The sequence below is a fragment of the Monodelphis domestica genome, chromosome 5 (assembly GCF_027887165.1).
Source record: "Monodelphis domestica isolate mMonDom1 chromosome 5, mMonDom1.pri, whole genome shotgun sequence".
Lineage (NCBI taxonomy): Eukaryota > Metazoa > Chordata > Mammalia > Didelphimorphia > Didelphidae > Monodelphis > Monodelphis domestica.
This window is the reverse complement of record NC_077231.1, coordinates 105,618,297-105,634,883: the sequence shown is the minus strand read 5'-3', so window position 1 is coordinate 105,634,883 and position 16,587 is coordinate 105,618,297. Positions and strand designations below refer to the sequence as shown.

The following is a 16,587-nucleotide window of genomic DNA, read 5'->3' as shown; positions in this document are numbered from 1 at the left end:
ATTGTATAAAAAATCAAGCCATTCTCCAATTGATAAATGGGTGAGGGACATAAAGAGGTAATTTTCAGTTAAAGAAATCAAAACAATCAATAAGCACATGAGGGGGCAGCTGGGTGGCTCAGTGGATTGAGAGCCAGGCCTAGAGACGGGAGGTCCTGGGTTCAAATCTGACCTCAGACACTTCCTAGCTGTGTGACCCTGGGCAAGTCACTTGACCCCTATTACCAAGCCCTTACCACTCTTCTGCCTTAGAGCCAATACACAGTATTGACTCAAAGACTGAAGGTAAGGGTTTAAAAAAAAAGCACATGAAAAGATGTTCTAAATCTCTTATAATCAGAGAGATGCAAATCAAAACAACTCTGAGGTATCACCCCACACCTAGCAGATTGACTAACATGACAGCAATGGAAAGTAACAAATGCTGGAGGGGATGTGGCAAAGTAGGGACATTAATGCATTGCTGGTGGAGTTGTGAATTGATCCAACCACTCTGGAAGGCAATTTGGAACTATTCCCAAAGGGCGCTAAAAGATTGACTGCCCTTTGATCCAGCCATAGCACTGCTGGGTCTGAACCCCAAAGAGATAATAAGTAAAAAGACTTGTACAAGAATATTCATAGCTGCGCTCTTTGTGGTGGCCAAAAATTGGAAAATGAGGGGATGCCCTTCAATTGGGGAATGGCTGAACAAACTGTGGTATATGTTGGTGATGGAATACTATTGTGCAAAAAGGAATAATAAACTGGAGGAATTCCATGGGAACTGGAAAGACTTCCAGGAACTGATGCAGAGTGAAAGGAACAGAACCAGGAAAACATTGTACACAGAGACCGATACACTGTGGTACAACAGAATGTAATGGACTTCTCCATTAGTGGCAATGCAGTGATCCTGAAGGACCCAGAGGGATCTATGAGAAAAACCACTATCCACATTCAGAGGAAAAACTGTGAGAGCAGAAAAACCGAAGAAAAACAATTGCTTGATCACATGGATTGATGGGAATATGGCTGGGGATGAAGACTCTTAATGATTATCCTAGTGCAAACATCAACAACATGGAAATAGGTTCTGATCAAGGACACATGTAACACCCAGTAGAATTGTGCCTCGGTTATGGGAAGGGTGGGGGTAGGGAAGGGAGGGAAAGAATATGATTCTTGTAACCAAGGAATAATGTTCTAAATTGACTAAAAAAAATTAATTAATTAAAAAATTGTTTTCCATTTTATCCTGTAGGACTCTATTACTTGTTTAGTAATGAACTCTCATTCCATATATCCAAAATGTAATTTTTTCCCCTCCTCTTATTTGTTTATGATGTGGCCATTTATTTCTAAGTCATGTACCTACTAGGAGCTAATCTTGGTGGATGGTGTAAATTGTGGCTTTAAAAATAACTTCTGCCAAACTGCTGTCAAGTGTACTAGAAATTTTTGTCAAAAAGTGAATTATCCCCCCAGCAACTGAGTTTTTGTGAGTTTTTAAAAAATTTTTTTAGTAAATAGAATAAACCACTGGCTACATTTTGAAAAATATTGTCCTCATTAAAGTGTGTTTCTGAGGTGACAAATTGTATTATCTTAAATTGAAATATAGCTTTTCTATCAGTTTAAAGAAATACAACCATATAGGCCTAAAGTGATTGGTATATAGATCATGTGTTGTACTCAAGGTATATACCCAACAACCTTCTAAAATTTATTCTATATTATTTTCATGCAAGGGTTTCAAAGTCTACCATAGACATCCCATGATCTATAACTCTCCACTGGCTTTTGAATTAAAAAATCTTGCCTCTTTATTTAAAGATATCATTGTTTGTGATTGAAATAGAGCTAGATTGTTCTAACATATTGAATTTTTCTGCAGGGTTTTCAGGAATCTTCCTACCAAGAGTATAATAACGTGAACTGGAATTCTTTACTTGCAGTTGGATCAAAGTAGAATTTGATGGATTGAAATGTCCTGTTTCCTATGTGAAAGATTTAACTGCCTAATTTTGAAAGTTATCCTTTCAAATGAGAAAAATAGGAGTCAAATGGGAGAAAAATGTGTCATGGAGGTTTTTCAAGGGCTATATATCAGATTACTATTGTAATATTGTCTACTCTGGCCACCTCTGCCAAAAGGCCAGGTAGATTAGAATTCACCCTTCCCCCAGGATTCTCTAGTAAACAATGGAAGTAAAATATATAGTTTGCAGACCATTTATTTTACCACATGTAAGAGATTTCAGGTTGTTTATTTCTGCCTCTAAAATTGGTACTGTGCTTTATTTATTGACTTTTCAAAAATCAAGGCAAGAATTAAACAAGGGAAATTATAACTTTCATTCAAAATGAGCTATCCTATCAATTGTCAAGAATATCAATGAAAAAGGAGAAAATGTTGACAAGAGACCATGTATTCTATTCCAAGTATGTACCAGGTTACAGTTCCCATTCCTATGTTCCTTCAGATTAGATTTCATTTCTCTAGCAGAATTTTAAGGATTCTTCCTTTACCCTACAATCTGACATGAATGGAAAATTTGCTTTAACTATTGACTAAACACCCTGGAAGAATATAATTGAAATTAAATAAAACAATGGATAAAGCACTAGGCTGGAGTCCATAGGACCTGCGTTCAAATATGGTCTTAGACATTTTCTGTGTGACCAATCCTGAGCCAATCACTTAACCTTGATTGCCTAGCCCTTGCCCTTCTGTTTTGGAGTTGTTATTGGGACAGAAGGTAAGGGTTAAAATTTTTTGAATTTAAATGGCACATTTTGCTCCTATTTGATTAATATTTTTTTGACCCTCCAGTTAGAGAGGAGAGGTAACTAAGTGAGTTGAGAAGGTGTTGACTCTCAAACCCTGGGGACCACAATTCCCACAATTCCCTTCTCCCTTTTGTGTACTGTGTCATTTCCTTGATTTTGTATTTGGTTTTGGTTCTGCTAGGGCACACCACCTCTGGATCCATGTGGTGAAGAGAGGAGTGCTCTGAGGTTTTGGCTAGCCTTACTTCCTTATACTTTGAGTTAAATATTTAATAAATAGCATTAAATATAATAATTGGTATATTGGATATTAATTTTAATCTTTATATGAGAGTCAAAAATCTGAGGAAATCTGTATGGTCATAAGATTTCAGACAATTAGCTTATCTTTATACTTGAATGAAAGCAGTTTATCCTTGTTTAATCCTTTATTATTGTTCAATCATTTTTACTTTTTGTGTTTCTCTACACTCATGTATTTCAATTTCAAAGTTTCTCCACAGCTCTAAACTTTTCATCAGGAATTCTTGGAAGTCCTCTATTTTCTCAAAGATCCATTTTACCCTCTCTTAGCACTATATTCAGTTTTGCTGGGTGAATTATTCTTGGCCATAAGCCTATATACTTTACCTTCTGGAACATTATATTCAAATTCTTTGCTCCTTTATAGTGGTAGTTTTTTCCATGATTCTTACACACATGTATAAACTTTTCCTGTGGTTTCTTAATACCTGAATTCTTTCTGGAAGTTTGCAATATTTATTCTTTGATCTGAAAGCTCCAGGTTTTAGTTATAATGTTTTGGGAAGATTTCACTTTGGGATTTCTTTTAGGAGGTGAGCTGTATATTCTTTCTATTTCAACTCTGCAGTCTATTTCAAGAGATCTGAGTATAGTAGGACCCCCATATCTTCCAGGAATACATTCCAAGATCTACTGCAGGTGTCTGAAACATGGATATAAGTGAACATTTGCAGACCCTATGTAACATGATTTTCTTATATATGCATATAATAAAGCTTGATTAATAAATTAAACATACAATAAGATATTACCAACATTAAATATAGTAATCATAAAGTACATTATACATTATTAAAAAGTACAGATAGTAGTTTCACCTTATCTGCAAGGAATTTCAAGACCTCTAGTGGATGCCCAAAACAATGGACAGTTCTCACTTTAACATAAATTTTTTTAAACTCTTACTTTCTACTTTAGAATTGATACTGAGTATCATTTCCAAGGCAGAAGAGTCATGAAGGCTAGACAATTGCAATTAAATGACTTGTTTAAGATCACATAGGTAGGAAGTTTGAATTTTTTGAACCCAGGACTTTCTGTATCCAGGTTGGGCTCTCTATCTATTAAGCCACTTATAGTAATTTCACTTTAACTTTTAATGAACATAAATTATAATGTTTATTACTGGTCTCTCTCCTCCTGTTTCTGCCCCTTGGCTTGGCATTCTGTGGTCTTCCTTCCCTCTCCCTGACCAAAAAAAAAAAAAAAGCAAAAGAACCTTCCAAGTGAAAGAAGAAGAATTGAAATGCCACAGACTGCTAGAGAGGATGGACCTACTACACAGAGAGAGATCTTTGCCCCTCTTGTCTACCTGCCTATCCACCCAGTCACCCATGTGATCATCCATATGTCTATTTTCCTTCTGTCCACACTTCTGCCCAGCCTCCAGATGTTCTTGAACTGTGTGCTTGTCCCCTTCCTTCTTCCCTCTTTTCCTTGGAATGACCTTGAAAATGTAAATAAGGGAGAGGAGCTACTGTGGTTTTCTTTAAATATTTCTTGAAATATGATGCATATGCTCCTTTTTTGGTTATGATGTTTACACAGTGCAATGATTCTTAATTTTTTCTCATGGACGTGTTTTCCAGGTCAGTGTTTTTGGTATGAGAAACTTAACATTTTCTTCTATATTCTCAACATTTTTATTTTGTTTAAATATATTCTTTTGGCTCATGTAAATATTGATTTCTATTTAGTCCATTCTAATTTTCAGGGAGTTTGTTTCTTGCACTAGCTTTTGTATCTCGTGTCAAGCTGATGATTCCTTTTCCCTTTCTTCCACAGTTTTCATTTATTTTCCTATTTTTTCTCAGTGCTCTTATTTATAAAGATATTTTCAACTTTTAAACTCTTATTTCATCTCTTCTTGAAAGTCTCATTGAGTTTGGGCTCTAGAAGTGTTTTTCTATGAGGCATTGCTTGTAGATATTTTGACTTCATTTTCTTTTATGATTGTGACTTGACACCACATTATAACTCATTATATTGGGATTTTTTTTGTTTGTTTGACTATTCTTCTGACTTTGTTTTTGTTGTTCAGTCGTTTCTCTAGTGTCTGACGCTCTGAGACCCTGTTTGATGTTTTCTTGGCAAATAAACTGGAATGGTTTGCCCTTTCCTTCTCCAGCTCATTTTACAGCTAGGAAAACTGGGACAAATAGAGTGAAATATCTTACCCAGGGTCATACAGCTTATACATGTCACATTTGAACTCAGGATAATGAGTCTTCCTAATTCCAGGCTGGCATTCTGCCCATTGCACCATGTAGCAGCCCTTTACTTTCTGACTTTAGACTTGATGTTAGGGCTGGGATCTGACACACTCCTAGAGGGGAAGATCTGGGCTGGTCCTTTTGCAGTTTTCTTAGGGGATATTGAGTATTGGGGATCTGTAAAGACTCCCAAAATGACTTAGTCCAGGGCAATATCTGACTGCTACATCCCTAGTTTGAACTCTGGAAGGTTGGAGTTTGAGTTTGAATTTGGATTTGTTTAAGACTAGAGCATTTGGTATAGTTCTAGCTCAACCTTATCCCCAATATCTATTAAATTAATATAAAATAACTTGTTCAGTCATTCCCCCAACTGATGGGCTTCCATTTCTTTGCACTTTAAAAATATCTGCTATAAATATTTTGGGGTATATGGGTCCTTTTTTCTTAAATATTGTTTGGGATATAGTCCTACTAGTGGTATTACTGGGTCAACAGGTATGCACAATTTAATAGCTTTTTTTTTTAAACCCTTACCTTCTGTCTTAGAATCAATACTGTATATTGGTTCCAAGGCAGACAAGTGGTAAGGGCTAGGCAATGGGGGTTAAGTGACTTGCTCAGGGTCACACAGCTGGGAAGTGCCTGAGGTCAGATCTCAACCTACGACCTCCTGTCTCTAGGCCTGGTTCTCAATCCACTGAGCTACCTAGCTGCTCCCAAGAATACTTTCAAATTGTTTTCCAAAATGCTAGACTAGTTCACAACTCCTTTAAAGTAGTTGGTCTCCTACAGCCCTTCAATATTTGTCTTTTCTCTTTTTTTAGTGTCAATCTAACAGTCTTTAAATCCTTTGCTCTTGAGTCCCAGAAGCATATTTACTTACTAGGTTAAAGCTAATGTCTAGGGCTTTACCAATAGTAAAAGTAAAAAAGTATTCAAATGTACAATGTGAACCAAGTATAGAAGTCACATATGCAAAAGAAATGCTAAACATAGAATTTAAAAAAAAAAACACCTCAGAGTACATCATTTAGATATTAAACTTTTAGATATTTAAACTTATAAATACTGTTATAATTTGCTAGAAAACTTGCATGTCAACCTTATCAGAACATAAAGCAGTTTGCAAGATTGCTATTTTATATTTCATTACTCCTGTTTAAACAATTCCTAGGACATGCCTCTTGGTAAAATGGCCAGGTTTGGGCCAATTCAAGGTAAAAGTTAAAATTAAATCTCAATAATAATATTATATTTTAAGAGATTTATTAATGATCATTAGAAATCAAGGAATAAAGAAGATACAAAATAAAGATCACGTGCCCATGGCTGGTGAGCCATTTTTTTTAGTCAACCCCACTCACCACCATCAATGCTGATTCTACATCAAGGAGTGGGAGCCTCCAAAGGCCACACCCTTTATCCTCTTGTCTATAGGAAGTACATAATGACAGGAAGTCAGTGGGCTCTTGGGATATGTAGTTCTTTTTTAGGGTAACAGATTTTCAATCTTATACCACTTATAGGTGGCTATTCTCTCTAAGAGAACTTGAATAGTTGAGTAGTCATTCAGCTATGACCTGATGGGATTTAAGACCTCTCAAACTCAAAGGGCCACATCCAAGCTTTCTTTGCTATCAACGAAAGTCTAACTGCAGGGGTTTCCTATAAATAAATTCCCTAATAAAGTTTGGACTGCTCACATTGGCTTTGTATGCCTCATTCCTCAGAATTCCTATGTTACAAGCAGTGGTTTCCTAGTACATATCTACTGAGTCAGTTATGTATTCTAGCTTGAGTCCATAAGGAGACTCTATCATCTCAAAGGACAGGCCTTTTAGCCCTGAGTCATATTGGAAGGAAATAGACTTTACAGCTCCCATTTGTTTGACTGGAATCGGGAAAGAACAGTTGAGAGCATGCATCAAAGGAAGGCCTCTGTAAGTCAATTGAACCTCACTAACAGGGTTTTCTCCTCTATTCAACTTAAAGATTTAAGATGGTCCAAATTTGAAGGTCTGGTACAGTGGGTGACCAGTGGGTTTCATATTCATTGTATTGGAAGATTCCTAAGATAACAATTGCTAAATAAGAAAGAGCTCTGCACCCTAGTGCAAATATCAATAATATGGAAATAGGTCTTGATCAATGACACATGTAAAATCCAGGGAAATTGCACGTGGGCTACTGGAGGGATGGGGGTGGAGGGGTGGAGAGGACGGGAAGAACATGAATCATGTAACCAGGGGAAAATATTCTACATTAATTAATTAAATAAAATAAAAAAAAGAGCTCTGGTTAAATGCTTTATTTTTTATTGGGGATGCTGCAATCAGGGATGCATTATAAATCACTCACAAGAGAGGATGATAAATTTTCAGTATGATTATTTATAGCTTGGAAAATTGTCAAACTATAAACCAAGGTTTGACTTACTGTTCTATTGATTGTCTAAAATTAAGAAAGTGATGAAGAAAATGTCAATAGAGCAGAATAAACATGTTATGAAAACATTACTTATGATTTTAAAACTCTCCAATTTTTTCTTCTTTAATAATTGTTTTGTTTCCAAGTAGTTTTGTAACTTCCACTCTTGCTATTATTTAATTTTAATTTCATTCATGCGGTCTGAAATACAGCATTTATAACTACTGCCTTTTCTTATTATGTAGGACTTACATGTGATCAATTTTGAAAGTGTTTCATACATGAAAAGAATGTGTATACCTAGGTTCTCTGAATTGGTTCTAGTACTTTATATCTTCTTGTATTATTGCTCCTCTTATTAATTGCTACATTGTTCAAAGGATATAAATGAAAAATTGCCTTGTTATATATCTGTTTTCCCCCTTCATAATTATGATATTGACCCTTTCAATGTGTTCTAATTTTAATTCTCATTTACTATTTACTGACATTTTTGTTTTTCCCTTTATTATTGCTAAATATATATTGCTAAATTAAATATAAAAATAAAATTGCTAAAATATATTGCTAAATTAAATATAAAAATAAAATTGCTAAAATATAGCAATTGCATGCTATATTTTCTAGTGATTACTATTTACTGATATTCTTGTTTTTCCTTTTAACTTGCAATTGCATGATATATTTCAGAACAGCCTCTTCGTGTTAACCAAGCCATATCTATATGGGGAAAAAGGGAGAGGGTGCTGTTGCTGAGAAAACTAATGATATGTTTTCCCTTTGACCACTCTCTTCCCTATGCACTTTTCCTTTTTCTCTAGTCTCTGATGAGGTGGCCCTTCGCTTTTCCAAGGCCATCCCACATAAATGTCCTTTTTACTTCTCCAGCACATTGTTCTTAATAAATGCTTGTTAACTGATAGAGCCAATTCTTGAAAGCTATTGTGTTTCAAGGAAGAAGAAAGAAGTGGGGTGTGTGCTTAAGAAATTCTCCAACTTCACCCCTTCTGCAATGGAAACCTCTCAGTTCTCTCTTTCTATTAAAGAGGGAATGGTGAGAATTGGAAAAGGGTAAACATTCTGGGTTGAAATGGGAAGTGACAATTAAACTGAGGGCTTAGAGCGCAGTGACACCTTGGACTAGTTTGGAACGAGGCATAACTAGCAGCATCTAGAACTAGAGGCTCTGTAGATTTAAACAAACTACCTTTGTTTCCACAGCGCCAAAGGCAGGCGCACTAGCATAGGCCAACGGTGTTTCCAGAGCCGGTTTTATGGCACACTCATTTTTCTCTCCCACCTGGAGGGGTAGCCAATTCTGAGTCTACCCACCCACCAAACTGCTCTTTTCCTCGGGAATATCAGCAGACGTCGCGAACAGTTACCTGGTCCTCCTTTCAAATACTTCCCCCGAACCAGCTTCCGTCGTGTCACTCACTCCCTGCGTTCCGCTCCTTTTTTTCGGTAATCCGGTCTTCACAGGGAAAGGATCAATTTCTCTCTCTCAAAAGGTTCCCACGCACCTCCGCGTGCAGAGCTTCAGTTTCTGATCGGTCCACTTAAGACACGGACTTCCGGTACCGAAAATTGGAATTACCTTGGATGTGTTAGTTGTTTGGTTGAAGATGGAAGAGCTGGAAGGTTACTATTTCTCGGCAGCCCTAAGCTGCACTTTCCTGGTCTCTTGCTTCGTTTTCTCTCTTATAAGCCGGGCGCTGCGGGAGCCCTACATGGACGAAATTTTCCATTTGCCGCAGGCCCAGCGCTACTGCTGGGGCTCCTTCCAGGTGAGGATTCCCAACCCTTGCACAGGTATTAGTGGGCTAGGAGAAGCCTTCAAGGCATGGGGCATAGTCTTCATCTTTCTGCTGTTTTAAAGGAAATACATTTCAAAGGGGAAACATAAAGGAAGGAGGAGCAATAGCCTGTTCAGTCCTTCAGCAAAACCTCATTTTAAGGAACTTAGGTAAAAATGAAGTAGTAACTCTGGCATGAGGTTCTGAGATGACTAGTTACATTTGTATCTCTTAAAGATCTGACCCACTGGCTGAGTGTGTGCTGGCATTTAAGAGGCCATAATTAAGTCCCTTTTGCCTAGCCACTCACTTCTGTTATACATAAGCAATATAAACCAACCACCAAAGCACTGTAACAATTTGTCTCTCCTCCGAATCTTTCCTAAAAATCCTTTGAAAATGATATCTACTGGCTGGATACCAGTAGTTTTTTAAAAAACTATTCACCAAACATTTATAACTTCTCTCCAACATCTTTTTAAAGGAAAACAAACATTTTTTGACCCTTACCTTCTGTCTTTGATTCTAAGGCAGTAGAGCTAGTCAGTGGGGATAAAGTGATTTGTCCCAGGGTCACCCAGCTAGATCCGATATTAGATTTGAACCTAGGATTTCTCATCTCTATAAAGAAGATATCGTGAATCTTCTGGGGGAATCTGTGTAGTCTAAAAGCAAGACATAAATAGATTCATAGGTCTTTGAGTTGGAAGATAAAGTAGATTATTAAGTTCAACTTTTTATTTTGCATTTTAGGCAATAGTTCTGGGAATTTACAAAATCACAATTAGTTAGAGGGTCAGAATTAAAATCCAGTACTCCTGCCTAATCAGCCCTCTTTCTTACACTGACATGATAAAACAATGAAGAAAACCAAATGAAAATTGTTCCTATCTTATATAATTGATATTGTATTTTGTAGCATTATATTTATCACCACCCTTTTTTCATTTTTAAGTGGGATCCCATGATCACTACACTACCTGGTTTATACCTGATATCTGTTGGAATTCTAAAACCTGCCACTTGGATCTTTGGATGGTCTCAACATGTAGTCTGTTCCATAGGAATGCTCAGATTTGTTAATCTGCTCTTCAGTGCTGGCAACTTCTATTTACTCTATTTACTTTTTTGCAAGTTACAACAGAGGAACAAGGTAGGTTCTCTGATTAATTCATTAAAGTAAGTAAATACACAAGCACATTTTGATAAAGTAGTTTGCAATTACATGAAACATTTCTCTAGCATTTAGTATATAACATTTCTTTTAAAAAATAAAGCACGAGTATTCATTATATTATATTATGAAATTTATAGTTGTAGGGTTTAAGGACCCTTATTAATCAAAAGTAAATAAACCATAGTTGATTAGTAAAAGTAACAGATTTAGGTCTGTGTTTTCAAGAAAGTCCTGAAGAAGTTACCCAAAAACCTATATCACTTAAGATTTTATGCACTATTTTCAGCCAGATCTCCTGGCTAAATTCTGATACACTGTTATCTGACAAGTTAATGGCCAAAAATGATTGGCATGTTTGGCACCAGTATTAAAAGATAGAGAAATTTTTGTTTTTGTTAGAGAGGCTAATGACTGTAAAGATAATATTAGTACTTCAGTGCTACACAAATTAACTGGGACAAAGGAAAATATTTCAATTTATTAAGAAAATCATTATCACAAGCATTTTTAGCTTCTTACTGCACTGTGTTAATGGAGATTTTTTTTTTAGATGGCAAAAAACTCCTTGCCCTCAGCTTACATTCAGTTTAAGGAGACAACATGCAAACAAATATATTTGTGCAAGTTATATAAACTAAATTGAAGGTCATTTCAGAGGGGAAACACTAATGGTGATTAGGGATGGCCAAACTTCCCTCCATCTCAAGTTGAACCATAAGAAAAAAGGAATGTTCCTAACAAATAACTATAGTACAGCAAAACAAGTTTTCATATTGGTCACACCCCAAAATGTTTTTCTTACTGAATTTTAAGTCCATCACATCCCAATAGGATTGTTTACATTGGTCTGCTGTAATTCTGGTTTATTGAAAAAAAGTCTTTCAAAATTATTTTAATTCACTCTGTATAGATCTGTCTTGATTTCTATTAAGAGTGGTTATTTTGTTGGATGCATTTTTTCTGTATGTATCTCTGTAGGTAGACTCCCAAATATTCTGTATATCCTGTAGAAATTTTGAAAGGAAATTCTCTTTATATCTGTTGTTCCTGGGTACCATTGGTAATATACATGGTGGTTTATATCATACCATACAACATTGCTCCATCTATTTTTTATAGTTGACTCTAGTTTAATTTTCTAAATAAATCAACATATCTACCAAAAAAGTAATTTTGTTCCTTCCTTGCTTAAGCCTATTCCTTCAGTTTATCTTTTTTGACTTTTTTTTTTTTATCATAGCTAGGATTTTTAGCATTCTATAAATAGGTATAATTGCAATAGGTATCTTTGTTTACTGATGCTCTTATTGGAATGACCTCTAACTGTTCTCTATTTCATATACTCCTATATCCACTTATTCTTGTACTTTCTAGTGTTTTGAAGAGATGTATGTTTCATATTTTTATCAAAAGCCTTTTCAACATCTATTGTGATTTTTACTACTTATGTGATTAATGTGATTTATTATGTTTGTTATTTACCTCATATTTTATCAGTCCACTTTTCAAGGTATAAATTCAAGCCTGATTATAGGGTATAATCTTTTTAATATGTTGTACCCCATTTGCTAATATTTCATTTAATATTTTTGATTTACTGTTCATTAGAAATATTTGTACTTTTATTTCTTTGTTTTTCATCTTGTCTTTTGAGACATCTAGTGGCACAATAGATAGAGTATAGCATCTGGATTCAGGAAGACTTAAGTTTACAATTATCCCCAGACTCTTAATGGCTGTGTTCCTGGGAAAGTGACTTTAATCTCTTTTGCCTCAATTTTTTCATCTGATATGTGGATAGCAATAGTAATTACCACCTAGAGTTGTGAAGATCAAATGAGATAATATTTACAAAAAGTACTTAGCACAGTGCTTGGCTCCTCAATTGGTTGGTGATGTCTTTTGACTCACACATGAATTGGATTTAAGTGGGACAAAATTGCATAATTATCAACTTTACTCTTTCTTCCAGGGTAGCAAAACAAAAGTCAACATGATATCTCTTCATCTCTTCCTTTAAGCTGTCAACTTTCTTAATATACTTTGGGCAAAATAGATTCTTATAATTTCTTTGATTTCTTCTTCAGTTGCTGTAAGATGTTCTTTTTAATTTTTTTATACAAGCAATTTAATTTTATTCCCTCTTTAAAAAATTAGATTAACTTGCTGCATAGTTTATTGCATTTGTTTTTTAAAGCTAGTTTTATTTATCAATTTAATTATACTTTTCTTTCAATTTTGTTGATCAGCTCTTTGATTTTTCAGAATTCTTTTTTTTTTTTAAATAATATGCTTGCCCAGTTAATTGCATCGCTCTTTCTAGATTTTTCCTCTAAGGACTGCTTTACTGCATTCCACAAGTTTTAATAGGTTGTCTTAATGGTGCTATTTTCTTCAATGAAATTTTCTGTTGTTTTGTTTTTCTGTTTTCTTTGACCCACTAATTCTTTAGGATTAAATTATTAGGTTTCTAATTAGTTTTAATTCTTTCTTCTAATTCCTTCATTGAATATAATTTTATTACATTGTGATTAGAAAATCATAGCATTAGTGTTTCTGCTTTTCTTTATTTTTTTCATGATGTCTTTAAACCCTAGTTTACCCAATCAGTTTCTGTAAACATACCATGCTCAAGTAATTTGCTTATTGTAAGTGCTTAAGCATCTCCATACTTAGAGCCCAAGGAAATTTTTAAAAATTTCTCTGTGATTATCATGATGTATGTTATTAATGTTTCATATATAGTTGTTGAATGAGCCTCCTACTAGATACTGTAACTCAACTGCAGAAATATTCAATACAATTTACTTTTATAAATTATTATGGTACTTGGAATAGAATGACAGCATAAACTTCATTCCAAAAAACTGTAATAGCTACAAGAATTCAAAGGAATTTTTAAATAGTTGTGGTAATTTTAAATTCTGACCATACTAGCGTTTTAGAACGAGTCTAATATTTTCAGCATATAAAAGACCCATAATTTAAAATAATATTGTTGCCTTGAAACCTTTTTTTTTTTGTGGCTTCCAAGCAAATGATTATAGAGCTGAAGCTTGTTACATTTTGTTTACATTGAGTTCTAAAATCAATCAGACATAAGTTCTAAGGATACAAGTACAAATATGAGTAAGATATATAAATATTTACAAAATAAAGACAAGTTAATTTGGAGGTTGAGGTGAGAGCAATAATAGCTTGTGAGATCTGGAAAGATGGAATAAGGCATAAGTTCAAGAGGGAGTGCATTCCTTGTAAGGAGATAAAAGCCAATTCAAAGGCTTGAGAAGAAGGAGTGTTTGTATGAGGAACAGCAAGAAAACTAGTTTACCTGTGTTCTAGAGTTCATGAAAGGGAGTGATATAGAAGACTGGAAAAGTAATTTGTTGTCTAGGTTGGGAAGAGTTTTAAATACCAGATATACATTGTGATTTTTTGTGTGTTCAAAAACATCAGATTCCTTTTTTTTTTTTTAAAGAACCATATATAGGTCTTTTCATTACCCTAGAACTGCCACATTTGATTACTCTTTCAGAAATAAACATTTATTAAGTTCCTATTATGTAAAAACATTTTTACTAACTATATGTTTTTTATTCTTTAGGCTGTCTCAGGCATCCAGAGAATTTTGTCAGCTTTAACAATAGCAGTTTTCCCTACACTCTATTTTTTTAACTTCCTCTATTATACAGAAACAGGATCTATATTTTTTGTTCTTTTTGCCTATTTTATGTGCCTTTATGGTAATCATAAAACTTCAGCCCTTCTTGGATTTTGTGGCTTCATGTTTCGCCAGACAAATATTGTTTGGACTGTATTCTGTGCGGGAAATATTATCTCACAAAAGTTAACGGAGGCTTGGAGGACTGAACAACAAAAGAAGGAAGAGAAACTTCCATCCATCAAAGGACCACTTTCAGCGTGTAAGAAGATATTGTGTTTTCTTCTCGATTACGCCACATCCTTTAGGAACTTGAATACACTTATAGTTTTGACATGGCCCTATATCCTTTTAATACTTGTATTTATTGCTTTTGTAGTCTTAAATGGTGGAATAGTTGTTGGTGATAGGAGTAATCATGAGGCCTGTATGAATTTTCCTCAGCTATTTTACTTTTTTTCTTTTACTCTCTTTTTTTCTTTTCCTCACCTGCTGTCCCCAGGAAAAATTAAAACTTTTCTCCAGTCAGTAAGGAGACACTGGGGGCAATATGTTATACTTACAACTGTCTCCTTATTTTTAGTCTGGAAATTCACTTATGTTCATAAGTATTTGCTGGCAGACAACAGACATTATACATTCTATGTTTGGAAAAGAATCTTCCAGAGATATGAATTTGTAAAATACTTGCTAGTTCCATGTTATTTGTTTGCTGGTTGGAGCATTGCTGATTCATTGAAATCTAAATCCATTTTCTGGAACATAATGTTTTTCACATGCTTATTTACAGTCACAGTTCCTCAAAAACTTTTTGAGTTTCGTTACTTTATCTTGCCTTATATCATTTATAGACTTAATCTTCCTATGCCATCTGTGCCCAAGCTCCTTTGTGAACTGAGTTTTTATATACTTATTAATTTTATAACATTTTATATCTTTTTGAACAAGACATTTCAGTGGCCAAATAATGATAATATTCAAAGGTTCATGTGGTGACCAAATTAATATCTTGCTTCATATAACCAAATTTATATCTGGAACTTTTCCACAATATAGGCAGGACTTTGTTTAATAACAAGCCAGTTGGTATTCATGTGGTTAGAAGTGATTGTGAAATCTAATTTGTTCCACATGATGAAATATTGAACCTATCCAAGTGTTAAAAACCTTTTTTATTACATTAATGAAACAGATGTCCAAAAATTATGGAAAATAATGGAAAATGAGAAGTGTTTACATTTACTTTGGCATATCTTTAAAAAAAACTTTCTAAACATTAAAAAGACTTCTAATTAGATTGTAAATAGTTTCAAAGGCTTCAAATATTTCAGCATACAGTCAGTGTTTGTTCCATCAGAAAATTATATTGGTTTAGGGAAGGAAAGGCCTTTGTATTGTTATTTAGAATCAGATTATTACTTTGAGTGTAATATATATGGATGGTGCAGATCTTTCACATACTCTTATTTTGAAATTATAAATGTCTTGACTAAAGCAAAATTGCACTAATGATAATGCTTATTAAAAAGGGTAATGTAATCATAGAGATATATTTCCAAAGATGTTTCAGAATCGATCTCTTTATAATATTTTTAAGAGTACAAGAGTTTCTTTTTTTTTGGATCATTTAATTGCAACTCCTCTAAGTGAAGGAAGATGTAGACAAGATGACTTTTTGAGGTCCTTTCTGATCCTGTGATTGTATATTACAATGGGAACTTTAAAAAGCCCAGTATTAACTAGTAGTTAATTTAGTTTCTTATGGTTTTTTTTTAATTGGGTTTAACAACTTGCTGCTAAATTGGAATGTCAGTCTTCCCTTGAAAGTTCTTTGGTAAGTAATGTACAAATCTTCAGTGGCATTATTCTTTCAAACCATTTTCAAATTTTTCCAACTGATTTGTTGGATTTTGTTGTATGGAGAAATGACTGTACTTTTATATAACTTATATTATCTTGCTCTGAGAGATTCTTTTCATTTTGTCTTTCAGTTAACAAGTGGGATTGGAAAGTATTTTATATTTTTTACTACAGATTTATTATTTTTTTTAAATAAACAAACTCGGGTTATCATTAACTTGAATTATGGAGTTATTTTCATAGGATCTGTCTCATATTCCAAATACATATATACATTTTGAGGTTTTCTCTTGTATAGTGGGAGGTAGTGGTAGAAATCTCTCATTAAAAGATCTTAAAATTTTTTGTTTTTATTATAGTTTACCATGTGAAAAT

At 34.2% G+C, this 16,587-nt stretch overlaps 1 protein-coding gene across 2 annotated transcripts; it reads left to right on the top strand.

Annotated features, from left to right (window-relative positions):
• The first annotated feature begins 9,147 nt into the window (after positions 1-9,147).
• On the top strand, positions 9,148-16,429 carry ALG10 (ALG10 alpha-1,2-glucosyltransferase). 2 transcript variants are annotated; one of them, XM_001375098.5, is made up of 3 exons: positions 9,148-9,505; positions 10,470-10,667; positions 14,296-16,429. In XM_001375098.5, exons 1-3 carry the CDS (start codon positions 9,344-9,346, stop codon positions 15,346-15,348), a joined length of 1,413 nt encoding a protein of 470 aa, XP_001375135.2. In that variant the 5' UTR covers positions 9,148-9,343; the 3' UTR covers positions 15,349-16,429. The 2 variants fall into 2 exon arrangements, with proteins under 2 accessions (XP_001375135.2, XP_016281500.2); XM_016426014.2 differs by having other exon boundaries at positions 9,397-9,530.
• Positions 16,430-16,587: the final 158 nt, after the last annotated feature.

Bases quoted from the DNA above. Each gene is read 5' to 3' on its own strand.
- ALG10 (XM_001375098.5), top strand. From the start codon at position 9,344: ATGGAAGAGCTGGAAGGTTACTATTTCTCGGCAGCCCTAAGCTGCACT. The intron at 9,506-10,469 runs GTGAGGATTCCC...TTCATTTTTAAG, and splicing joins ACTGCTGGGGCTCCTTCCAG to TGGGATCCCATGATCACTAC. The intron at 10,668-14,295 runs GTAGGTTCTCTG...TTTATTCTTTAG, and splicing joins AGTTACAACAGAGGAACAAG to GCTGTCTCAGGCATCCAGAG.